Source organism: Geotrypetes seraphini, chromosome 2 (assembly GCF_902459505.1).
Source record: "Geotrypetes seraphini chromosome 2, aGeoSer1.1, whole genome shotgun sequence".
Classification (NCBI taxonomy): domain Eukaryota; kingdom Metazoa; phylum Chordata; class Amphibia; order Gymnophiona; family Dermophiidae; genus Geotrypetes; species Geotrypetes seraphini.
This window is the reverse complement of record NC_047085.1, coordinates 379106451-379132920: the sequence shown is the minus strand read 5'-3', so window position 1 is coordinate 379132920 and position 26470 is coordinate 379106451. Positions and strand designations below refer to the sequence as shown.

Here is a 26470-nt window from a genome sequence, read left to right as displayed (position 1 = left end):
GGCCCAACAATTATCCCTTTCTATTCCCTCCCTCCTTCCTTCCTATGTCCTTAATGCCACTTCCCATGTCCTAAGTGCCCTCAGTGCCTCCTTCCTATGTCCCCCTCACTACCTTTTGCTGATGACAAACAGTTATTCAAAGTTGTTAAATCACAAGAGAAATGTGAACTTGCAAGAAGACATTTTGAGACTGGAAGATTGGGCATCCAAATGCCAGAGGATATTTAAAGTGAGCTAGAACATAAGAATTGCCACTGCTGAGTCAGACCAGTGGTCCATCATGCCCAGCAGTCCGCTCACGCGGCGGCCTCTGGTCTAAGACCAGCACCCTAACTGAGACTAGCCCTACCAGCGTACGTTCTTGTTCAACAGAAACTTGTCTAACTTTGTCTTGAATCCTTGGAGGGTGTTTTCCCCTATAATAGCCTCTGGAAGGGCGTTCCAGCTTTCTACCACTCTCTGGGTGAAGAAGAACTTCCTTACATTTGTACGGAATCTATCCCCTTTCAACTTTAGAGAGTGCCCTCTTGTTCTCCCTATCTTGGAGAGGGTGAACAACCTGTCCTTATCTACTAAGTCTATCCCCTTCAGTACCTTGAAGGTTTCGATCATGTCCCCTCTCAATCTCCTCTGTTCGAGTGAGAAGAGGCCCAGTTTCTCTAATCTTTCGCTGTACGGCAGCTCCTCCAGTCCCTTAACTATCTTAGTCACTCTTCTCTGGACCCTTTCGAGTAGTACCGTGTCCTTCTTCAGGTACGGCGACCAGTGCTGGACGCAGTACTCCAGGTGAGGGCGTACCATGGCCCGGTACAGCGGCATGATAACCTTCTCTGATCTGTTTATGATCCCCTTCTTTATCATTCCTAGCATTCTGTTTGCCCTTTTTGCTGCCGCCGCACATTGTGTGGACGGCTTCATCGACTTGTCGATCAGAACTCCCAAGTCCCTTTCCTGGGAGGTCTCTCCAAGTACCGCCCCGGACATCCTGTATTCGTGCATGAGATTTTTGTTACCAACATGCATCACTTTACAGTTGTCCACGTTGAACCTCATCTGCCATGTAGATGCCCATTCCTCGAGCTTGATTATGTCACGTTGCAGATCTTCGCAATCCCCCTGCGTCTTTACTACTCTGAATAGTGCAAAGTGATGCATGTGAGAAAGAGGAACCCAAACTATAGCTATGTAATACAAGTCACTAGGACTCGAGCACGAGTCGATGGCCCTTACCAAACAAATTTTCTTTGTCCCTAATGGGCTCGCAATCTAAGTGGCTTCTTGGATTGTCGATCAAATTTTGGCTACGTATTTTTATTTTTATGTGCTTGGTGAGGGTCTATCTGCTAACTGGCTAGGTCACTGCTCTATCCTAACTCCCTCCCAGCCCATTTCTTAACTTCATCAGTGAGGAAAAAGCCATTTAGAGGGGATAATCAGTGGCATTGTCTGTATAAGTGCCTCTGAATATCCCCATTTAGTCCTTGACAAGCAATATAAATGTCTATCAATAAAACACAGGGTATCTCTCTAAGAAGTAATATATTATCTTAACATTATACATTTATAAATTTTATATTAGAAGTGCTCAGACCCACACCACATGCATCAAACATACAAGAGCACAAGAGAAACCATCATAACACTCCTGATGTTCCAGACCTTCCTACTCATATGTACTACCTAGTACCAAAATGTAATAAATAGATGAATAAATAAATAATCCCACATAGAGGTGGGAGGTCCATAATCCTTTCAAATTCAGATGGTCCACTCATTTTTTCCTGTGTCATAATATCAAACGTGAATATTATAAGAGCTCTCCTCTAGGAAGAGTAATGGATGGATCATGCCACCGAGTCAGTTACTGACTCATGGCAACATGCACAGTGAGGAATCCACCTTATTATGCTTCACGGCAGAGTACAGGAGTGGTTTGCCATTGCCTTCTCTCCAGAAGTCTCCCTATATAAACAGAATAAACACCTAATCACGAGCCAAAATTCCTTCCCATACAATCTCATGCAGAATACTGAGTCCTAGCAGAAATTCAAGCACTCACATAGAGGGTCTGCCTGCCTTACTCTGTATTGAACCTAGAAAGCTGGATGTTCAAGTTACAGCCATTCTAGTATTAATGGCTATTTACTTGTAGATTATTTAATCAAATTCAAGACTAGCTTAAAGACTTTTCTATTTCAAGATGCCTTCGAATGAACCTAAATCACTCTTTTGCTTCTCCCAAATCTTCCTCTTATTTTTTTTTTTTCCTTTTTCTTTCTTTCTCTCTCTTTTTTCTGCTTCTTACCGCGATTAAGTATTTGCCTCAACAATGCTACCCTATCCTTCATGTTCTATCCCCTCCCCATCTCCCCATATCTCCTTGAGAGAGGCATATAAAGATATGGTTGGCTATAAAATAAGCCAGGTGTATACCTAGCAGGGCCTCCGCGTGTGCGGATCGCCGGACTTGATGGACCGAAGGTCTGATCCGGAGATGGCGCTTCTTATGTTCTCTTTTCTTACTAAATTATGTAATTTCTCCCCTCCTTCCCATACTCTCCTCACTTTCCAGTTTGTCTAGTCTATGTCATTTACGTTCACTTCATTTTATAAATTTTTTAGCCTATACAAAACATTGTTAACCGGCCAGACATTTGCTTTATGGTCGGGATATTAAAAACTAATAAACTTGGAAACTTGGAAACTTACAAAGTTTAATTGCTAAACACAGAAAGGTGGGGATGCAGGGTCCTGTAGAATATAGCTTTGGTTTTAGAGGCTATAGATGTAAATATTTCTAAATAATAACTTGGTAACATTCCAGATTATCCTTCATCATCATTAAGTGTCATGTTTAATATATTAATTGCCAACTGCAGTGCACCGGTTGTCTCAGTGCTCAGATTTAATATTCATTTGCCATCTACCTTTGTTCATAGTATATTTGATGTTATAATATATGTAATTTAGTGTATAAGCATAAGCCCAGCCTTTTCTGTTTAGGTCATCCTTTTATCAAGGAGAAACTCTTGCCCCCGATTACTGAAAGTAAACTATATCTTTGGGCTTCATTTGCAGAGCTAAATGTAAGAGAAGCAGATGTGCGAAGATGTGATGAATCATCGTGTAAATATGGAGGCATGTGCAAAGAAGACGGTGATGGGATAAAATGTGCATGTCAGTTCCAGGTGAGCAGTATGCCAGGCCAAAAATGCTTACAAAAACAGGATTTCAAATTACAAAGTTACTTTGCAGATGCATATAACCTTTTCTGCTTCAAATTTGGGGGATGTTAAAGGATTTCACAGTCTTAAATAATGGTACAGGAATGTACAGTACATAGAAAGAAAGCCACTTGACACCTCAGATTCCAGCTGGGAGGGGGTAAGATGATGATTCATGGGGTGAATAGGATCTGTGAGATCTATAGAAGTTAAAACAAAAATCCATGAGGTGTGCAGGATCTGTGAGTTAAAACGAGGAGTTAAAACGAGAATCCCTGCAGACCCCACACCATGGCCGCTTTCTTTTCAAGGCCATTCGCTTTGGATCTATGAGATCTGAGGGATCCTCGTTTTACCCTCTCAGGGTTCTGTGAGACAGATTCCAGCCAAGATGAATGGGTTTGATGGCAAAACACTGCATATTAGTCCTTTCTAGTTCTTTCTTTTAAAATATACTGTATATATATTTCAACTTTAAAGTTTAGAATGCCTTCAGAAGTTGAAATCATTAAATAATTTTTTAAAAGTAAGAACCAGAAACGAGTGCTTTCAGAAATTGAAATAATTTAGACCTCCTTTTACAAAACTGCAATAGCATTTTCTAGCGCGGGGACCCGCACTGAATGCCCTGCACTGCTCCTGATGCTCATTGAGTTCCTATGAGCGTCAGGAGCAGCGCGGGCCATTCTGCATAGCTCCCCGTGCTACAAACTGCTATCACAGTTTCATAAAAGAGGCGATTAATCATTTTTTTTTTAAGTACCAGAAAGGACCAACATGTAGCACATATTGGTCCTTTCTGGTTTTTGTTTTAGAAAAAATGGTTTCAACCTCTGAGGGCGCTCTAAACATAGTTCCAAATTGAAGGCTGCTTATGTTGGTGGAAATAAATATTCTGAGTGACTTACTCCTTCTGAAGTTGTTTTCTTCCTCTCTCTGATGCTGTTCTCCAATCACCTGCCCGAAGTCCAAAATCCAATCACAGCCAAAACTCCAAACTATAACCCACAATGGGGCTTGCTACTACCCTTCTATTTAAGAAACGTAGCAGCAGTGGCACCAAATGTAACAAATTATAAGCATCAATGGGCAGCTATTTCCAGTCTTTAAGTAGCACCTGAGACCCAGTCAATAGAAAAAATTGGAGGCAGTGTTCTGGAAGGATTCAGCCAATGGAAAATATGTGGGAGTGGGGCACTTGAACACTGCCTCCCACTACTCTGCCTCCATATTGGCTGAGTCCCTTCCCATTAGATGGATCTTCCTACAGTGTCTGTCACTGGGACTGCCTTCTGGTGCTCCACCCCCACTGCCTTTCCATTTGCTGCCTCCCACTGCTCCGCCTTCACATCATTTCCATTGGCTGGGTCTAATGATGTAGAGACTGAGGCAGCAAATGGGAAGGCAGTAGGGGTGGAGCACCAGCAAGCAGCAGTGACAGAGACTGTAGGAGGATCACCGATAAGGTATGGTGAATTTAACAAAAGGTGCCCTCATTACTGAGGGAATGCCATGCTAATGGTCCCCCATTCCTGAGACACTATTGTGGAACAGTGCACTGTTCCTGTGGTATTTCCGGACAAAGTTCCGGGTTTTGAAAAGCCATCCGGACCCCCGGACATGTCCTCATAAGGAGAACATGTCTAGGGAAATCTGGACCACAGATAACCCTATATAAAGGAGTCTAGACAATTGGAGAATAAATAACAACTAATCTTGTAAGAAGAAATAATAGATGTAAATAGTTTGTTATTTTCACAGTTTCTAACTGAGATTCAAAAAGTGCCTCTTTCTAGATCCTGAGAGAAGGAAAATAAATTTGGAGTTTTGGTTCAATTGGAGGTTTGGTGTGGTCTGGATTATTAAGAAGAGTTCTTGCTCTGGCCTGCCAGCAGGGGTTCTGGACCCGGCTCACAGCCCACCACTTTAATCCAGCAGCCGGGTAAAAAGGGGTCTGTTACATGGGAAAAAGGGAGAAAGAGGGAGAAGATGGTGCACATGGATAGATGGGAAGGGAAGACATGGAAAAATAGATCTGAGAAGAAAGCAGAGAAATGGAAGAATGTTGAATGTTAAAAGTTAATGCCAAAGATGGATGTAGGGCAGAAAGTGAAGAAGGAGAGAAAAACAGCAAATGGATAAGAGGCCCTGGAAACAGAATTAAGAGAGCACAGATAGAAGGAAGTGCAACCAGAGACTAGAAAAGATGGTATTGTACTGCATGCAGAGTCTAGCATCCTAGGGCTTCATTTGTGTATATTAGGACTTTTAGTTTGTGGTCCTGTATTTGCATAGGTTTTATCTGTGTTCTGCACGGATATCTATTTAATCTGAACCCTCTCATGCTCCTTAGTGTGCTCCTTCATGTGCCTACTGAGGGCACCTCACTATTCTCACTTATTGTATATTTCTATTTCCTTTCTCTGTTCCTCTCCTTATGGCTCCAATTCATTTTTTTGCTTCTCATACTCACTCTCCTTAATCTTATTCCCTTACCCTCTCCTCTCCACACCACAAGTGCTCACTATGCCTGGAATAAATTACCTGAGTTTGTCCACCAAGCCCCTTCCCTTGTTTAAAAGCAGATTGAAAACCCACTGTTTTGATATAGCCTTCAATCCAAAACCCTACTCCCCACTGCCCACCAACCCAGCCAGCTGATAAACCATTCTCCTTAACTGTATCCATGACATCCCGTTTGTCTTGTCTATTTAGATTGTAAGCTCTTTCGAGAAGGGACTGCCTTCTTTGTGACTCTGTACAGCACTGCGTACGTCTGGTAGCGCTACAGAAATAACTAATAGTAGTAGTAGTGTGACCAAGGCCAGGTGTCCTGGTAGGAATGAATGGCGAGAAGCACTATTGACATCATGGCCCCAAGTAGGAAGATACTTGTCAGCTCTCCTTGAGCCCTTTTGGACCTAAAATGGCCCTCACTTAAAAATTAGTGAAGGCCGCTGGTCTGGACAATGATACGCCTCAGATTTTGGGCATCTATAACACATACACACAGCCTCTCTGTCTATAATTTAGGTTTTCAGAGAGAAAGGGGGTTGGCTACTAAGAAACAAAGTACAGCAACCTTCCCAGTATTATCAAGGTTGTTCAGGATGAGATCTGGCTGCAATTTTTTTTTTTCATTAGTAAACAGTAGAAGGGATAGTAGATGACACAGATGATAGGCAGACTAGATAGGCCATATGGTTTTTGTCTGCCTTCAGTTTTTTCGGTTTCTCTGTTTAAATATAATTCCATTTTGCTTGCAGCTCCTTAGCATGACATAGTTGGGGCACTCAGCAGCAATAATATTTGACATAAAGAACTGAAACAGAAAAGGTTTTATTGAAAGAGAGTACAAGCAGGTTTTGAAAATGAAGTTGCATTGTTTCTACAAGATTCTACTACGTCTTGCAGGATTGAAAATTCTGGAGGTCAGGGGTGGGCAGCTCAGTTTTGCAGATTTCTTTGCTTCTTTCTCAATTCCAGAGCTCCCTTTATCAAAAAAAATAATGCTCAGTTAAACCCCACTGAGCTACTCATCCAGCAATATTCAGTAACACTTAATGGATAGTGCCACTGAATATTGTCTGTGACTGTTCACGCACGGTCCTGTTTAGTCCAGGGTGGTCTGGAGGTGGAGCTTAGATGGAGCCAGTACTGGTTAATGATGATATTCAGACCAATAACCAGTTAAGTACGTAGACGCTGATCTAACTTCATCCACCGAGCTTACACTGCACCATTCTGAATATTGGCCAGTATTAGTCATCTTCCAGGTGATTACTGTAAAATGGATATTCACTGCTGAAGGATAGACATGTCCTGGCATTGAATATCCGGGCTTAGTTCAATCCATGGCTGTAAGCAATTTAAAAACTCCTGACCACTATGGCTGAATATTGACCCCGGTATTTATAGAAATAGGATCTCTCCTTTAAGGGTGTCTTCAGAATTTGGTTCTTGTCTCCTTGTGGCTGTTAGGGACTGCTGCAGACAACTCCTAAGTGGTCCACAGTCTCTTGATCTGAATATTTAAATATTTGAATATTTGTTTTGAATATTTGTTTATCTAGATCAAACAACTGAAAAAGACAATTATTTCTAGGGGAAAAATTTAGAGTGATAAATTATGGTCTCAAGTAATTTATATGAGGGGCCGCTGAAAAGTTCTCAGCCCAACGAACAGAGTTGGGGCAATCTTTATCGAAGGCTATACACGTAGAGGGGCATAATAAAAAAAATACATCTGAGTCCGTTTTGGGCCCAGGGCGCTAGTCGCCCAAAGTCGGCAGCGTCTAAAGTCCATTCTTGAAAAATACGTCCCAAATCTTTTTATTGTTTTTAAATCGTCTAGTTCTATGTCCAGCCATTTGATCGTCCAGACTGTAAGTACGTCTATCTTTATACTACATTCTCGTCCAAAAAATTGTCCAAGTCCCAAATGCCTAGACCCATACCTTTTGGACATGGAAGGGGCCAGCAAAGTGATGGACTGGCCACCCAGAAATGGCAACTGCTGTGAGCTTCACAAAAAGGGTGCCACGTAAATATCTCACCACAACTCCCTTGCAGGTCATGGTGAGCCCCCCCAAAACACCCCCGAAACCTATTATACTCATCTGTCTACAACCCCAATAGCCCTTATGGCTGCAGGTACCACCTATATGGCAGAACAGTAGGGTTTTGGTGGACTCACATTTTACACCATGAATGCAGTGGTTAGAGTGGCTTATGGGCTTGGTCCTCCTCTCTATGGTCCACTAGCCCACCCCTCAGACTACTTAAGCCTCCTCTGTGCAGCTCTGCTAGGCTTTCCTATGACAGGTGCTGATGTTGTTCTGGAAACAGGTATGTACATTTTTATTCCAATTTTTATGGCGGTGTGAGGGGGGAGGGGGGTGTCAGTGATCACTGGGGGAGTGTGTGGGAGTCTGTACTTTGTCCCTGCAGTGGTTATCTGGTCACTTTGGATAACTTCTGGGCACTTAGACCTGATTTTAGATCGCCTAAGTCACAACGTATAAGTTCCATCCAGGCAGCCTCGTACGACTAAGGGCTCCTTTTACGAAGGTGAGTTAAGGCCTTAACGTGCGGAATAGCGTGTGCTAGCCGCTATCGCCTCCTGTTAAGCAGGTGGTAATTTTTCAGCTAGCATGCGCAATAGCGTGTGCTAATCTTGTGCGCACGCTAAAAACGCCAGCGCACTTAGTAAAAGGAGCCCTAAATTTAGGTCGGCCCACATTCTGCCCATTTCCTGACCTCACTACTCCTTCAAAAATGCCCCTTTCTGCTCTGAGCGTACAGCGGGATTCAGAGGCCTAAAAAGTCTCAGGATAGGTCTAAAAACCCGTTTCAATTATCGGCACTTGGACGACCTGTCTTTTAGATCGTCCAAGTGCCGATTTGAATGGGTTTTCAGACATATTTTTGTTTTGATTATGAGCCCTATAGTCCAGTGATTTTCTATTTTTTTCGTTCAGTCAGAAAAATATGGAATGAAAAAGTGGAAAATCGCTGGATTAAGGGGTCCTTTTACTAAGGTGCGCTAGCTGATTTAGCCCGCATTAAACGCTAATGCATCCATTATATTCTATGGACGTGTTAGCGTTTAGCGTAAGCTAAATAAGCTAGCGCGCCTTAGTAAAAGGAGGGATAAGTGTATAGCACTTGATGAAGACTGCCCCAACTTTGTTGGTTGGGCTGAGACATTTTCAGTGACCTTAAAATTTGATCATGCTGGTCTTACTACTATGAAGGCAGTTTGGGATTTTACTGTAGCTACAGTTTTAGATATTACTGTGCGCCTAAAAGGTAGGGAATTAATGAAAAAGAAGTACTTTTCTTGGTTTATTGAACAGCTAATTGGCCTAAAGCAGAATTATCATTTGGAAAGAAAGCGGTGCAAAAATAGAGATTCTATTTTTAAACTGTTTCAGAATCAAGAAATTAAGATATATCAAAAATTGCTAAGGTTGGAAAATCTTGCTGTACTAGGGAAATAGGAATTAACTGTCAAAATACAAAACCCACTCAACTGTTTCAATTAGTAAGGAATCTTACATCTTCTCTTACCCTAGAAATTTCTTCTCAGATACTACAACCTAATGCACAAGAACTAGCTATTTTTCATGTAAGGTTGAATTGATTTGAAATCACTAAGGCCTAGATTCACTATACTTACCGATCTGGATCGTTGTTGGCCGATTCTTGGCCGAATTTTGCTGGGTGACTGATTCACTACAGATTCTACATGTAAATGATCTGATCGGACGCGCGCCCTACAGCGATCCCACGGATCGCTGTAAGAGCGATCATAATGCATGCGCAGAGTATCCTTGTTGGTTATTGATGCAATTTACGCATGCGCTTGCTCTTCGCCCTTCACTACGTAGTTAGTGGGCGGCCCAAAAAGCACAAGCGAGCTCAAAAGAAAGGGGGAGGGGTGTCCACAGTTTACTTTTGCAGGCCCTACGAGTTGGACATCTTTAAAAAGGACTGATTTTAAAAAGGAATGCAGTGAAGCCATATTATCAAACAGAACATGCTTTAAACCCACAAATTAAAACCACAGGCTCGCTATGCGCTTTTTACAGAATATATAAAAAATGAATTCTTATGCATATGTAAAGTTAATTTACAGTTTTATTTTTAATTTTGATGGTTGTTTTATATGGGCTTGCAACTTCGATACTGATATTTCAGGGCGGAACAGGGCAAGAGTCGGCAAGGATAGTAAGAGACTGGTCCTCAGCAGTCACTTCTTTTCAGTTCGGCAAACCCAATCGGTGTTTCATCTTCTGCTTATGAATCGATGGCTTCCTACTTTTGCATGCCATTTGCCCACATTTGCATGGGCGGATCGGACCGGGTAGGAGATTGATTGGGCAGAAGTTTAGTGAATCGGGTCGGGGTCGGGGAACGATCACAAAACCAGTAAAACTGGTTTTGCGATCGTTGGGTACGATCAGAAGGTTTAGTGAATCTAGGCCTTAATAAAGAAACAAACCATCTGTGATAATGTCCTAGATTTTTTTAAAAAAATTTAAGTTGCAATATTGTGGTAGGTCAATTTTGGAATACATTTGACTCTATTACTGAAAATGATTTCCAAATTTTATTGCATAAACTTTCTCATTTCTCATCTGTTTTAGACAAGTGCTGTCAACCATTATAGGTGGATTGTTTTGTTAATAAGATCTTGGAGCTTAGATGTTTACCACCTGATATGGGTCGTATTGATTTAAAACCTAAACCTAAATTGAATGTCTTAGATTTGTATTTACCAGCTAATTTCAGGCCAATTAAAAGCATTCCTCTATTTACTAACCCCCTTTTCTATTAAACTGCGCTAGGAACTCTATTACATTACATTACATTACGGATTTATATTCCGCCTATACCTTGCAGTTCAAGGCTGAGCGTCGGGAGCAACGCGGGCCATTCAGCGCGGCTCCCCGCTCTAGAAACTGCTAGCGCAGTTTAATAGAAGAGGCCCTAAGTTGATTGAAAGTTTTGTGAGCCAACAATTTGATAAATAATTAAATAATTTCTCTTGTTTGCATCCTTCACAATTTGGTTGCAGAACCCAGCATAGCACTGAAACTTTACTGCTTACATTGACCACAGAGGTTAAAAAACAATTAAGGGCTCCTTTCACTAAGGTACGCCAGCGTTTTTAGCGCATGCAGGAAATTACCGCACGCTATGCTTCTAGAACTAACGCCAGCCAAATGATGGCGTTAAGGTCTAGCGCGCAGGGCAATGTAGCGTGCGCTATTCCGTGCGTTAAAGCCCCAGTGCATCTTAGTAAAAGGAGCCCTAAATGTTGGAAAGTAGGTTGTATTGCTTCAATTCAGTATTTCAGCTGCATTTGATTAAGTCAACTATTCTTTATTGATGAATAGACTTAGGGCTCCTTTTACAAAGCCGCGCTAGGGCCTTAACGCATGGAATAGCACACGCTAAATTGCCGTGCACGCTAGCCGCTACCACCTCCTTTTGAGCAGGCGATAGATTTTCGGCTAGCGCACTAATCCATTGCTTGCACTAAAACCGCTGGAGCGGCTTTGTAAAAGGAGCCCTAAGTGAGATTGGACTTATTGGTCCTGTTTTTAATTCTTTTAAAGAATTTTTTGGTTAATCAAAGTTATTGTGCATGGAAAAGTTGTGAATGTTCTTGCACTTGGAGTCCAAGACATGGAGTCATTTGAGGCTCCTCTTTATTCTCTTTGCTTTTCAATCTTTTTATGGGTTTTATTGGTTTGATGATAAGCAGATGACATTTTGAAGCTAGTTCCAGTCCTTACCAATTTGGATGAAACATTTGATAAGCTATCAAAATTATGTTAAAACTGAATATTAGAAAGACTAAGTGCTCTGGGTTAGAAATAATATGGCAACTGCCCTTCTTCTAGCCCTTTTATCGTTAGGTAATTTTTTGGCAGTAGAAGAAAATTCTAAGGTATCTGGAATTATTGTGGGTTCTTTGTCATTCGAGCCACAGATAAATACGTTATGGGGAATAAAAAACTTTTTTTAGGCTTAAAACAGCTTCGTTTGGAAGAACAGTTTGCCTTATTGGTCCAAACCTTGATTATTGTAATTCACTTGATTTGGGCTTGACTTATAGGCTGTTGAAGAAACTTCAACTTATTAAAAATACAATTTTTTCCATTCATTTTTCATTCACAATATACCATATTTTTCGCTCCATTAGATGCACCTGACCATAAGACGCACCCTAGATTTAGAGGAGGAAAACAAGAAAAAAAACATTCTGAACCAAATTCTCTCTGCCAGGCTCTGCATCAAACCCCACACTCCTTGCCAAGCTCTGCACCCTGTTCCCCCTCACCGCCAGACTCTGTCCTCTGTCCCCCCTCTGGTGGTCTAGTGGTAGGCAAGTAGGGACAGGGCAGGCAGAGACAGGACACAGGGTAGGCATGCCTAGTGGTTAGCAGGCAGGTAGGGACAGGGCAAGCAGGCAGGTAGGGACAAGGGACAGGGCAGTCTGGCGGGTAGGCCTCTCCCACAACCCCCAGGCAGGCAAGCCCCGGCCTCTCCCTCCTTATTTTTAATTTGGTGGGGCAGGGCAGGCAGGCAGGCCCCGGCCTCTCCATCCTCCCTCCCTACTCCCCAGGCAGACAGCAGGCAGGCCACAGTTCTCGCAGAAAATGGCATGGGACCAGGCAAACAGCCTGGCGCACCACTATGCCGCAAGAGAACAGAAGAGGAGGCAGCCACGTCATCCATCAGTTCTCCGGTGAAGCGGCGGGGAACAGGCAGCCAGCTAGCCTTGTGCACTGCTCTCAGCAAGGGAGGGCGCTGCATCCAGAGAGGGAGGGCGGCCGCATTTAAATAAGGTAACAGGGTGTGGGGGGGTGCTTTGGTATTCGCTCCACAAGACGCACCCTTATTTCCACCCACTTTTGGGGGGAAAAAGTGCGTCTAATAGAGCAAAAAATACAGTAATCTTATTAACAACATATAATGGTTAACCACAAAATTAAACTACATAAACCACACTGCATGTTTCTCAAAAATCATTCCTACCAGAACATAGATAACCCTTATGCAAATAAGGGACCAAAAACTAAAAGTACTAATATATACAAACAAACTCTAAGATTCAAGACTCTGTATGCTGTACAACCCCAAAGAAAAAGAAACAAATGCATTTCTTCCTGAACAGTGCAAAATATAGGCAGCAGATGTAAATTCTCAAAAATGACACAATTAAATCACTAAATTGAAAATAAAATCATTTCCCATATCTTTGTTGTCTGGTGATTTTATTTTTCAAACCATATTTCCTCAGTCTCTGGCTGCACTTCTTTCTGTCTGTGCTCTTAACTGTGTATCCAGGGCCACCTTATCCGTTTTCTGTTTTTCTCTCCTTCACTTTCTGCCATACATCCATCTTTGATCCAAACAGACAAGGGATTTTGAATTACATTCCACTCGAGGGGGGTAATACTTTCAAAATAGAACAAAACACAAAAGACCCCCATCTCATCAATACTGGGCAAGTTTCTCAAATAATATCATCATATAACATTTAATAATAATAATAATAATAACTTTATTTTTCTATACCGCCATAGTCAGGTGACTTCTAGGCGGTTCACACTGTAAGAAGGCTGGACATTCAAAGACTTTTAAATATTTAAATGTGCTCATAAGCTTTTCAGCAAGGTGCCACAGCAGTGGTACAACGTCACTGGAAAGGTGCTTGAATTTTAATCATAACAAATTGCATGGAGCAAGGATTCTTGCTTCTACTGGAGTAGCAAATGTTATGGCTCTACAAAAGCTGTTTAACAGTAGACCACTTATCTGACCTTTTCAGATAAGTGGTCTACTGTTAAACAACTTTTGTAGAGCCATAACATTTGCCACTCTAGTAGAAGCAAGTATCCTTGCTCCATCCAATGTGTTATGATTAAAATTCAAGCACCTTTCCAGCGATGTTGTACCACTGCTGTGGCGCCTTGCTGAAGAGCTTATGAGCACATTTATATATTTAAAAGCCATTAATGTTATATGATGATATTATTTGAGAAACTTGCCCAGTATTGATGAGAGGGGGGTCTTTTGTGTTTTGTTCTATACATCCATCTTTACCATTAATTTTTTACATTCAACTTTCTTCCGTGTTTCTGCTTTCTTCTCAAAATCTATCTACTTTTCCATGTCTTCCCTTCCTATCTATCCATGTGTGCCATTTCCTCCTTTCTTCTCTCCTATTCCCATCTATCCATAAGAAGCATTTCTTCTTATCTCTTCCCTGCTGCACCCATCGTTGTGCACCATCTCTTCCCTCTGTCTCCCCTTCCCCTCCATCCCTGTGCACCATCTCATCCCTCTCCCAAGGACAGACAACTCTGTCTTCCACCTTCCCCCCTCATATGGTTTGGCATCTTTCTCCTCTCCTTCCCATAGCCTAGAATCTCTCTCCCATTGTCTGGCATCTCTCTCTCCTTCCCTCCCTCTTCCCGAGGTCTAACATCTCTCTCCTTCTTTCCTCTTCTTTCTGCGGTCTAGCATCTCTCCCTTCTTGGAGTCATCTCTCCTCCCTCCCAGTGTAACATTCCTCCCTCCTCCCTCTCCGCCACTATCATCTCCAACAATTATCCCTCTTTCCCATGTATACCATCTCTCTTTCCCTCTCACTTCACACACCTATGTCCAAGAATTTTCTTTTTCTCTTCCCTCACCCACTGGCAGTATCTCTCTTTCCTTCCCTTCCTAACCCCCAGCCTGTGCAGCCTCTGTCCTTCCCAACCCTCTCCCATCCTGTGCAGCATCTGTCTTTCTTGCTTTCCCAACCCCCTCCCCCGCAGCCCATGCAGCATGTCCTTCCCTCATTCCTAACCCCAGCTCTCCCCTCTCAGCTGGATCCTATGGTATGACAGCCCCCAGTTCCCGACACACCCACCTGCCACCTCCCTGCCGCTGAAATTTAAAATCTTTAGGCAGCTGATGCAAAGCTAGCCTCCTGCTGTCACCTTGTCTTAACGGCAAAATTTCCTCCTTTTCTTCTGAGTCACTCTCAGTACATTTGGATACATTCGTACTCTGTAATTCATAAACAAATCTTCCTTAGGCTTAAAAAAACAATTAATCAACCAGTCTCTGTCAGAATCCAAAGCTAATTCAACTAAAAGTGCAGCCAGTGGCAAAACCTCTGTATCAGACCTCTCAAGAAAATTAGTTAAATCGAGACTGTCCATTGATAGATGTTGTTGACTAGAAATTGAAACAGGCTTCTTTTTCCCAATGGGTAAGTAATAAATCTTAGAGATTGAAGGTTAGGAAGTTTCCGGAACTTTTATCACTTCAGATAGATACCACTTGAACATATCAATTGGAGAAGCAGCAAAAGCTTTAGGAAAGTCAATCTTAGATTCTGATGTCTGACAGCATTTTCTAAATTGTCAAGTTTCAAACAAATATTCCCATAATCTTTCTTCCAAGTTTGACCCCTTGTTTCCAATGTCTCTAACCTGGTTCCATAATCTTCAACTTTAAACTCCAGTTCAGTTACTTTCAGTATCATAACCATGACTTCAGTTAACATTTTGTATTACAATGATAAGACAAAGTCTGTATCTGGGTTCCCAGTGAAATTTGCAGAGTTGAAATAACTTCCCAAATGGCCTCATGATTAAAGATTCTTGGTCTTAACAAAGAGGCGATCTTTGGCTCAGACCCAGAAGGTAAAAATAAAGTTTGAGTACCTGACATTCCAGATGATACAATTTGTCCCGAGATCTCTTCTGGCTGCCGAATCTCATATGACTATTATCCCAGTGCTAACTCACCCTGCAGTGCCATGGGTTCTTCTCCTCCCTCATGGATCTGCTGCAGGGCTGCCTTTCCACTCCTCTGGGCTACCATCAGAGGTGGTGGTTCAGTCGGTAGACATCACTCATCCAGAGAGAGACGGACTTCTTCAAAGGAGGCAGGGCATACTTCCACCATGCTGCCTCCTCCAGCTGAAGATTCCTCTGGATTCACTATACCAGATCTTCACTCCACAAAGGCATCTAGTAGGTTGATCCAGATCTTGAATATTTGTTTAACCATAAAGGAAAAAGAAACTGGTGTAGTGGTGTCGTACAGAGCACCTCAATGAGCAGCCATCTAAGCTAAGCTCATTCTCGAGTATCAGAATTCTATCTATCTAATTTTCGAAGTGATTTAAGTACACAAAGTATCATGAACTTCTGCAAAAGGTAGTGGCAGCCATTTTGAAATGGAACCACGAGGGGCAGGAGCAAGGAGGCTGCACTTCTGTCCTCAGCAACCCCTGCTAGACCACGAGGGTGACAGGTAGGTCTAGAAGGGGGCCTACCTAGACATTGGAGGAGTGGGGGTTGGAGATTCATTTGGGAAGAGGGGGAACTTACGAGTATCACAACCTGAAGGGAGAGGGTAGGAGGGAGGGGATATATTGAAAAGCTGGGAGGAGGATTGGGAGGGTTTTTATAGGTAACAATAGTTATGCGAATGCTGGCACGATATTTAGCTGAGGCCCACGTAACTGAATATTGGCTGGGTCTGCAAAAGCTCTGGCACCCAGCCCGCTTACATATAGACCCTATTATATAGTGCAATATCTGGGCTTATAACTTTACTGTGCAAATTGCTTCCTATGTAAATGCAAGGGGGCATGCATAGAGGGAGGCACACAGGTAGGATATGGGCATGTGAAACTTTTATGCTGCATTTAGGTGTGATGTAAATAGGTGTGCCTAAATGTAATAATGTTTAATTCTAAACAAGTAGGTCAAAGCAGTTCAGTCTAAATATAAAGTAACTAGAAAAGAACATCAAAAGAACAAACAAGATAAACATCCAAAAAGCAAAGAGCTTGTCCATGCAAGTCTCTTCCTGAGGACCTCCTCTCTCAGGGACCTCACCTGCATGAATCCAGTTTGAGCAGAAGTACTCCAACCCGCCTGAGTCTTGCCACTCTGACTCAGCACTAAGCTGCAAAGCTCAGGGCATTCTGGGACAGGTAGTTTTCCCTGCTGCCCAATGGCATATCTGCAGCTTTAGTGAGGGAAAACCCCGAATCTCTCACAATTCTATAATGGAATCTGAGCGCCTAGTAGATACTGTTGTAAATTAGCACTCAGTACACCGTGTCTGGCCACCCAACTTGTGCCACCCAGTTATAGAATTGCCTCCATATTTTCTAAGAAGTAAACTGAAATGAAATGTAACATTCCACCCAGCCTTCAATTAGATTTTTTGAGTACTGTAGTATTATTGAGATGCAACTTACAAATTTGAGATTAGTGCCGTTATGGCTTATTTATAACACTACTTGTTTAATTTGTTAAGTGTGAAGAGCCTGTTTTCCTTGTTTTTATAACACCTTGTATTATAAGCAAAGAATCTGTTTCTAAAACTCTCCTTCCCCGAGCCACTTATTCTTAAAAAATCTTTACAATTCAAATTTTACTTATTCATGCTATTTACATGCAGAGGACCGTTTCCAGGGCCAGTCTAACAACTAGGCACACTAGGCATCCACAGCTTGCTGCCAAAAAGAAACAAGTGTTTACTCTGGAAATTGTGATGCTGCCCAAGAGTGGTATAGAAGCAATGACATTTCTGCAGGGAAGAGCTGGTTTTAAAAGTCAGTACTCCAGGTTATACTAGTGAGAGACCAGAATATGATAACCCAAAATAGGAATTTGGGAGCAAGAGTGGCAAGAAACCTGGCTGATCTTGCAACAGAACTCTGGCAGGGTTGGAGGAGCACAAGAGATTAAGTGCCCTGGAGCCAGTAGACAGCCAGGAGGCAGTCAATGGACTGGTCAGCAGAGAAGCAGGTTTTATACCCAGGTGAGGAAATGGAAGCCCAAAATTCCAAGAAGGGAAAGGAGACCAGTGAGGGGCACTAGATGGACAGCCCAAGAGAAGGAGCTTGGTCAAACCCTGTGATTTGGAACCCACTGAAGGTTGGAATGGGATATCTGCCAGTGTCTCAGCCAGAAAGGGAGACAGAGCTCCAGGGGTCCAAAGCCCACCTTCAGATCTAGCAATTGAGCTAGAACTGGCTAAGCACCAAATTAAAGACCTGTTAGAAGACCAGCTATTTGCTGTTGAATCTGTAGCTAAATTAAAGGAGGAAAAGAAAAACCTCCATAGGCAACTGGTGGAAATCCAGGACCAATTGTTTAGGCAAAAGGAAAGTATGGAAGAAGCTTGAAAAGCCAATAAAGCTGTTCAGTTGCTCAGCTGATTGAGATGAAAGTATCTAAGAAAAAAGTAGTGAAGAAACTGAATGAGGAAATTGGCAACCTCAGAGCAAGGAATGAGGTATTGTCCCAAAAGTTAAAGAAACAAATCTGCCTTGTAACAGTCCAGAGGGATGACTATCAGGCCAAAGCAGAGGCTGCAGAGGCCAAAGTGGAGTAGCTGCAGCAGGAGTTGGCAGCAACAGTGCCAGGCTGGCAGTATACCAGACTGCAGGAGCAGCTAAATGAAGCAGTACAGAAGTGAGGCAATGAAAGCCAAGGCAAGGGGGCTGGAAGAGCTGAATGGCAAGCTCCAAAGAAAGTTACAAGAGGTGCACCTCTGGGAGGAGGAGGGGGCAAAGATGGTTGGGAGAATTTAGCAAGAGTGCACTCAGATAAGAAAAGAGAATGATGTGTTATTCCAGAAGTTGAAGGAGATCCAGGCTCAGCTTGCTACCAAGTCTGCGTCAGGGCAGGAGTGCCAGAAGGAAGTATAAAAACTAGTTGTGGCGCTGCAAGCCATTCAGGAGCAGCTAAGAAAGAGAAAGGCCTGTCAAATGGAAGAAGAATCAGCCCAAGGTCCAGGGAGGTAGCATCCTGATGCCGTTATGGGGCTGAGAGAGACTAACTGGGAAGAGAGTACCCTGGATGACCCTGAAGAGAGGGGCCTTCCAACCTCTACAGAATTCTGGAAGGAGTTAAGACAGGCATGCATGCCTGGCGATGGGGTACGGTTGAAGAACGCAATGGTGGAGTTCTCGAGAAGTGGAAACCCACGGGGGTTTGTAGTTCAGTTCTATCCTGCATCTAGACACCAAGAGGCCAGTACATTGACAACAGATGAGAAAGAGTCTTGGTCCGCAGAACATAACAAGATTTTCTGGATGGAGGGAGATAGAGTCCAAGCTCTGGTGAAGAGAGGAATGGGCTCTGATTTGGTTACAAGGGGCAACCATACTCTTAAACCAAAACCTAAATCTACAGACCCAAGTGGTAAAGTGTCATAAACCAAAGGACTTAAACAGTCCTTGATCACCCTGTTAAACTTACTGAAATCGCTATAAACCTGAATATTTCATTAACCAGTTCCTCAATATGCCACACTCATACTATATTTTCAATGTAAAGTAGCCATCTTCATTGGAACGTTGTGAAGGATTTTTTTATCGTTTTTCTTCTACAAAATATCCCACTTCAGTGTCTTAATTCCTACTAAAGTGCCAGTGCCAATGCTTATTCCAAAATAATAACGTTTAATAAAATGTTACTTAGCTTCACATGGCTTGGAACAAACTGGCTTGTTCACATGGTTTGTTCCAAGCCATGTGAAGCTAAGTAACATTTTTTTAAACGTTATTATTTTGGAATAAGCATTGGCACTGGCACTTTAGTAGGAATTAAGACGCTGAAGTGGGATATTTTGTAGAAGAAAAACGATAAAAAAATCCTTCACAACGTTCCAATGAAGATGGCTACCACACCAACTTTACATTGAAAATATAGTATGAGTGTGGCATACTGAGAAAATGGTTAATGAAATATTCAGGTTTATAGTGATTTCAGTAAGTTTAACAGGGTGATCAAGGACTGTTTAAGTTATTTAATAGTTTCTAGTTTTGTGCATATTTTGGGATTGTGAATAAACCAAAGGAGGCATTGATCCGGGGCTCTCCAACAGGGGAGGGAACCCAGAGACTGGCAGCCAGTAGCCCAATGACTATTATGGACTAGAAGAAAAAGAAGAGATGGGCTCAGCAGGAGTCATGATGGTACTGCTTGCTGTTGCCTGTTCCTTTATGTATGCATGAAGCATGGAGAGTAACATTTGGGGTTGTAGCCCTAGGATGGTCTTGGTGATTCAGAATAGTGGATAATGTCCTAAGTGCCCTAGGAATGTCTTACCCTCCACCCTTGGAAGGGGCCACTGGTTAAAGCAGGTGCTCACCCTATTAAGGATGAGCTGAGGGGGAGGGTATGAGACAGATTAAGGGGTTTTCCCTCACCAATGCGAAAAATTATACCCCCGGGCAGCAGAGGGTGCTAATCAGAAAGAAAAAACTAAAGATCCTAGGATGCACTGGGCTCAGCAACTAGTGCTGAGTTACCTCAGAGGAGGTGGAACAGAAGCTGAGTCACAGGGGTGGAACCCAGACAAAGAGGGATACTTCTGCCGCAGGCTGGGTTCATTCTAGAGAGGTCCCTTCATACACAAAAGAGCTATATTCTTAAATACACATTTATTTTATTTTATTAACTCACAAATGTTATACCCTTTAAGCTCTAAAATTCAAATAAACATTGTTCATACATACATAAATATCATTCAAATCCATCTGAAACTCTCCCAATCCACCCTATAAATCCCAATATAAAAGTTAATTCACTAAAAGATAATGTCCATTGTTCTTCATCACTGTGCCAACTTTCATTTAGATTAGTGGTTCCCAACCCTGTCCTGGAGGACAACCAGGCCAATCGGGTTTTCAGGCTAGCCCTAATGAATATACATGAGAAATTTGCATATAGTGGAAGTGACAAGCATGCAAATCTGCTCCATGCATATTCATTAGGGCTATCTTGGAAACCCGCTTGGCCTGGTGGTCCTGCAGGACAGGGTTGGGAACCACTGATTTAGATCATCTTCTCCTTCTACTTTTCAGTTCTTCTTCTTCTATCATCCACCTCAAGTAAACTGTGCAAAATAGCCCAACACAGTTCTGTTTCGCCTTTCAGCTTCATCTGGGGCTTTAGATTGATACCAGCTTCAGTATTTCACAGTTTCTTGTTATTCATTATACGCTATCTCAGGGGTAGACAATTCCGGTCCTCGAGAGCCGGAGCCAGGTCAGGTTTTCAGGATATCCACAATGAATATGTATGAGATGGATTTGCATGCACTGCCTCCTTGAGATGCAAATCTATCTCATGTATATTTATTGTGGATATCCTGAAAACCTGACCTGACTCCGGCTCTCGAGGACTGGAATTGCCTACCCCTGTGCTGTCTCATGGCCACACACAAGTGTAAACGTAGGCATGAGGCAGGCTTTGGGAAAACAGACTGATGCCTGTAGCAGTTTGGCTGAGGTAAGCCAAATTCATTCTATTTTTGTGTGAGGCAAATGATAAATAAAAATTCTATTTATATGCAATTGTGTCTGCTGACCTCTCTGGGCAAGCCAGGCTAGTCTCTCACACCCCTCTTAATATTGATGAATTTGCCCTTTATTGTCATAAGTCATACTTAAGAGTACCTGATTCCTGTTCACTGTATTGTAAACCATTTTGGGTGAATCTCTTCGTGGAAAAGGCAGTTAATAAATTCCAATAAAAATATTGCATCCTGGTCTGATTTGAAGGAACTTTTTTTTTAAAAAAAATCAGACTGAACAATGCACTTCTTGCTATTGCAATTGTTGAATACTTTTTTTGGTTGTACTGATTCAAAAATAACTCACTAGTAGTACACCCACATGAGTGTTGTCATTTTCAAAATTTAGTTTTACTAAAAGCAATGTGGATTGAATTGTAGAGCAATAAAGTTCTTAGAAAAAAAATGTTAACAGTAGTTGCATTTATTGTACTTGCGGTACATTTACTCATAAAGTATTATATTAGGTAATAGCTTCTATTTTTATTTAACAAAATATTTCAATGTATTATTCACTGTACTTTTACTTAAGTACTTTGAGCAACACTGCTTAAAAGTTTATGATGTGAAAGAAGCATAACAAAAGCCCTGAAGAACCACAGGTCAAAAAATAATTGTCTCTAGAGTAAAGAAATACAAGGCACTATTTTCACAGATCCATTTAATGTTCAGTCAAAGAACAGCAGTGGAGGTGCTGAGCCACCTAAGGGATGTACAGCATATTTTGGTCCATCAATTGCAGAAGGTCCCTATAGGCTCAGATCATCAAAGGGTATGTAAGAAGGCACCACTACTCAGGGCTGGATTAAAGAATAGGCCCAGTAGGCACGGGCCTAGGGCCCAAAATGGTCAGGGGGGCCCACCGGTGCGGTGCTTTAGGGCTTTACCCTTGCTAGATTTACCGGCGGCAGTAGCAGCAGCGTTGTCATTGTCCCGGGCTCCCCCCCCCCCCGACTCAACCTTCCTATCTCTCCCTCCCTCCCATTGCGAGACTCTAAACAGCACCGTACCACTCTAAGCAGGCTGCTTCACGGCTTTCTCCTTCCTGTGATTCACTCTGGTGCATCCCTCTCTCTCCCCCCTCTTATCCTCCTCTTCTCTTCTCTCTCCACTCCCCCTCACCCCTCCTCCATCCTCGTCCCTCTCTATAAGTCACTTGAGCCTACCTAGGTATGAGCGACGCAGAAATAGAAGATTAGATTAGAAGATACCAGACCATGGGGTGGGAAGGAAAGAAAGAAGAGAGAGATGCCAGAGCATAGTGGGTGGGGTGGTGACAGAGACAGAAAAATGGAGAGGTGGTGAAGCTAAAATAAATCATGTACAAAGGAGAGAAGGGGCACAGGATAGACAGTTTATGGAAGGGGTATAGAAAGAGGGAAGATACCATATGGAATGGGGAGAGGGTGGACAGTGAATGGAAGGGGCAGAGAGAGAGGGCAGACAGTGGATGGAAGGGGCTGATCCTGCATGGAAGACAGAGAGAGGACAGATGCTGGTTAGAAAGAAGAGAGCGAAGACAAAATGATTAAAGCAGAAACAACTAAGGGTAGAAAAAGATTTTTTGTTGCTTTAGAATAAAATAGTATTGTAGTTGTATTGATAAAAATTTTATACACAGAAAATAAGGTAATCTTTTTATTGGACTAATTTTAATACATTTCTTACTAACTTTTAGAGACTAAAACCCTCTTTCTCAGGTCAGGACAGTATAATGTAACAGCAGTATACTATATTGACCTGAAGAAGAAGGATATGGCCTCTGAAAGTTAATTGAAAAATGGATTAGTCCAATAAAATGGTATATTCTTATTTTCAATTTTTGTTTTATTTCTATTTGTTAATTTGTAAAGTGGCAATGACATTTTTGGAATGTTCCGTCAGCCGGGACACACGATAGGAAAAGGTTAATATAGACATATATTTCAGATAGTATTACTGCTTTACAATATATTTAAACACTTTATATACGTATGAAAAGAGTTCAGAGTTAAAGTCCTGGTAAGTAGGTGAGAATGGAAGGAAGGGGATTTGTTCAGAGATCTTTGGGGGTTGCATAGAAAACAAACTGTGCACTGGTATGCTAATCTTTGTTTTGAATAAAAAAAAGAAGGAAATAGAAGTGAATAAGAAAACAGATAAATGGGGGCAGGGTATGGACGGGGCAGAGACAGGGGGGCCCCAATATACTTGTGTGCCTAGGGGCCCTCGAAGAATTAATCCTGCCCTGCCACTACTGATGCCTTCTTTACTGTGTAGATGGACACTAATTTATTTCTTTATTGGGATTTATTAACTGCCTTTTCTTGAAGAGATTCACTCAGAGCGGTTTGTAATACATTGAATAATCAGATACTCTTAAATATCTTCCCTATCTATCCCAGCAGGCTCACAATCTAACTATGGTACTTAGGGCAATAGGGGGTTAAGTGACTTGCCCAGAGTCACAGTGAGCAGGCTGGATTAAACTCACAATCTCAGGGTACTGAGGCAGTATCTCTATCCACTAGGCCACTCTTCTAAATCTTTTGCCTTTTTGTCTAGTTTTTGGTCTTGTGTGTGTCTCCTAAATTCCTAAAACATGCAAACTAAGTTGTAAAGGTAAGAGACATGCAGTCTGCCTGCACAGGCATCACCAAGGATCAGACTTTTAATATCTCCCAGAGGCCTTTCACTACATTCTGGGTAGGCCCTGTTAGCTAGGCTAACTTTTCAGGTTAGGTCATGCTGATATTTCCAACGCTTATTTTTGTTTTTGTTTTGCACCTTTAAATATTTTTTTTGGAGAAAGAGTCTGGAGCCTGCTACTAATCTTTGTATGTGTTAAAGGTGATATAATGAAGGATGGGAGCCTGCAGGCTTTGTTATTGTTTTTTATTTATTAAAAGACTTGCTATACCACCTTTCCAAGAGCTCAAAGTGGTGTACAGATTAATTTTTGTTTCTCATGTGCCTACCATGGGGTAAAAGGTCAGGGAACATTAAGGGAATCCAAGCGCCACATCTTATTGTAGCCAGCTAAGCTTTATATAACAAGAGGGCAGTTTTCACAGGCCAACCTTAGTATAACACCAAGGTAAAAGGAGGAATGTGAAATTCCTGATTTGAACAGAGAGGAAAAGCAGCAAAACCCAGCCCAGATTCAGTCAGATCCTCTAAGGATTCAAGCTAAATAAAGTATGCAATTATTAGCAGTTCAGGAAATATCCTAAAACTCACGTCTGTGGCAGGAATACGTAGTTAATTAGCTCATGAACTGACTGTGAAATATGTGGATTGCTGTTTTTCTTTTGTTTCTCTTATGATTGCTGTAGCTCCTAGTATTTGACTAATTTTTGTTTAATTTATTGTGATCCACATTATCCCCCTTTTTACAAAACCGTGAAAGCAGTTTTTAGTGCAGGCCAGCGTGCTGATTGCTCTGCGCTGCTCCCGATGCTCATAGAGCTCTTATGATTGCTGTAGCTCCTAGTATTTGACTAATTTTTGTTTAATTTATTGTGATCCACATTATCCCCCTTTTTACAAAACCGTGAAAGCAGTTTTTAGTGCAGGCCAGCGTGCTGATTGCTCTGCGCTGCTCCCGATGCTCATAGAGCTCTATGAGTGTCGGGAGCAGTGTAGAGCATTCAGCGCGCCAACCTGCGCTAAAAACTGCTTTCACAGTTTTGTAAAAGGGGGGGTAGTGTATACCAGTTAATGGAAACTGTGGAATATAAGTGTTTTTATTATTATTATCTGCTGGTATTCCTTAAGAGGCTGGTGCAACCCCACTACTACTACTATTGATCATTTCTATAGCGCTTATAGATATATGCAGTGCTGTACACTAAACATGTAAGAGAGAGTCCCTGCTTGGCAGAGCTTACAAATCTATTCAAGACAAATAAGAGACTAGGGAATGAATTATAGCGGGAATGATTAAAACCCAGATGCTGCATCTCATTTCACATCTTAAGAAGTTCAGACTGCAGTAGATCCCAGTGCATCCTAAACACACAGCAACAAGGCCATTGTTTTGCTAATTTTCCGTTTGGCGCCTCTCTCCAACAGTATCTGCTTTTGTATATAAATTTTGGGATCCAGAGTCTATCTCTATGACATGTGCTTGAACTAAGTACTAAGGACACTCTGCCGATAGCTAAACTCCGCAGTCAGTGCTTCCTTAAAATGCCAACTGTGGCATTTAAACTTATACCCAGATATTCAGAACTCAGGCATACCTAGATATCTGTTCTGAATATCTAGGTATACAGCAGTCACTGGGAGTTATCCATGCATGGCCGTTTTTGTCTTTACACATTAGGACAGCCATTTTGCAGTCCTAAGTTGTTCAGATAGTTATCAGGTACTTGTGCTGAATACTGGCCATACCCAAATAACTTCTGGTTCTGCCTTGACTCCACCTCTGGACTGACCTGGCAATATCCAAATAGTGCTGGGTCAGTCAGGAAAGATTTTCAGCAGCCTTTATAAAAAAGGCTTTAAAAAGGTTCCTATAGATACCCTGCTATAAAATCAAGCTCAATGTGACTAAAAATATCTGGGTTCCATAACACAAATGCTATTATCAGTATTTAGGGGTGTATTTGATTGGGCCTACAATCAAATTGGTGTTTTTGTTTGGATTTTTTTTAGACCTGGGGCAATGGACGGTTAAGGCACTTGGGGTATAGAAATCCAGAGGAACAGTATATGTTAAAGGGTGAGACTGATACTAACAGATCAGGAGAGAGACCTTGGGGTGATAGTAACTGAGGATCCCAAGGTGGTAAAACAATATGACAAAGTGGTGGCTGTTGCCTGAAGAATGCTAGGCTGAATAGAGAGAGGTATAATCAGCAGGAGAAAGGAGGTATTGATGCCCCTGTACAAACCATTGGCAAAGCCCTACTTGAAGTACTGTGTCCTGTTTTGGAGGCTGTATCTCTTCAAGGATATAAAAAGACTTGAGGCAGTTCAGAGGGTTTATGCCATAAGATTTGAGAACAGACTGGAGGACTTGGATATGTGTCTGCTAGAGAAAAGGAGAGAGAGAGAGAGGTGATATGATTCAGACATTTTAGTATTTGTCAGATATTAATATACAAACAAACCTCTTCCAGAGACATAAGGGAGGTAGAAGAAGAAGACATGAATGGAGGCTGCAGTAAAGTAGAACTAGGAGCAACATCAGGAAATATTTTTTCACAGAGAGGATAGTGAATGCCCTTCTAGGAGAGGTGGTAGAGTAAAAAATGGCGAGTGAATTAAAAACTGCATGTGAGAAACACAAGGAAGGTCTAAAAAGAAAAAGGATAGAAACACAATGTGGCTGTTGAGGTGTGGTGCTAGGTAATAGG

The 26470-nt window shown here is 42.1% G+C and overlaps 1 protein-coding gene across 1 annotated transcript in view; it reads left to right on the top strand.

The window, feature by feature from the left end:
• TMEFF1 (transmembrane protein with EGF like and two follistatin like domains 1) overlaps positions 1 to 26470 on the top strand; it is a 436679-nt gene that overhangs the window by 142571 nt on the left and 267638 nt on the right. The window contains exon 2 of the mRNA XM_033930653.1: positions 3079 to 3188. Within this exon, the coding sequence (XP_033786544.1) occupies positions 3079 to 3188 (110 nt within the window). The remainder of the gene's footprint in view (positions 1 to 3078; positions 3189 to 26470) is intronic.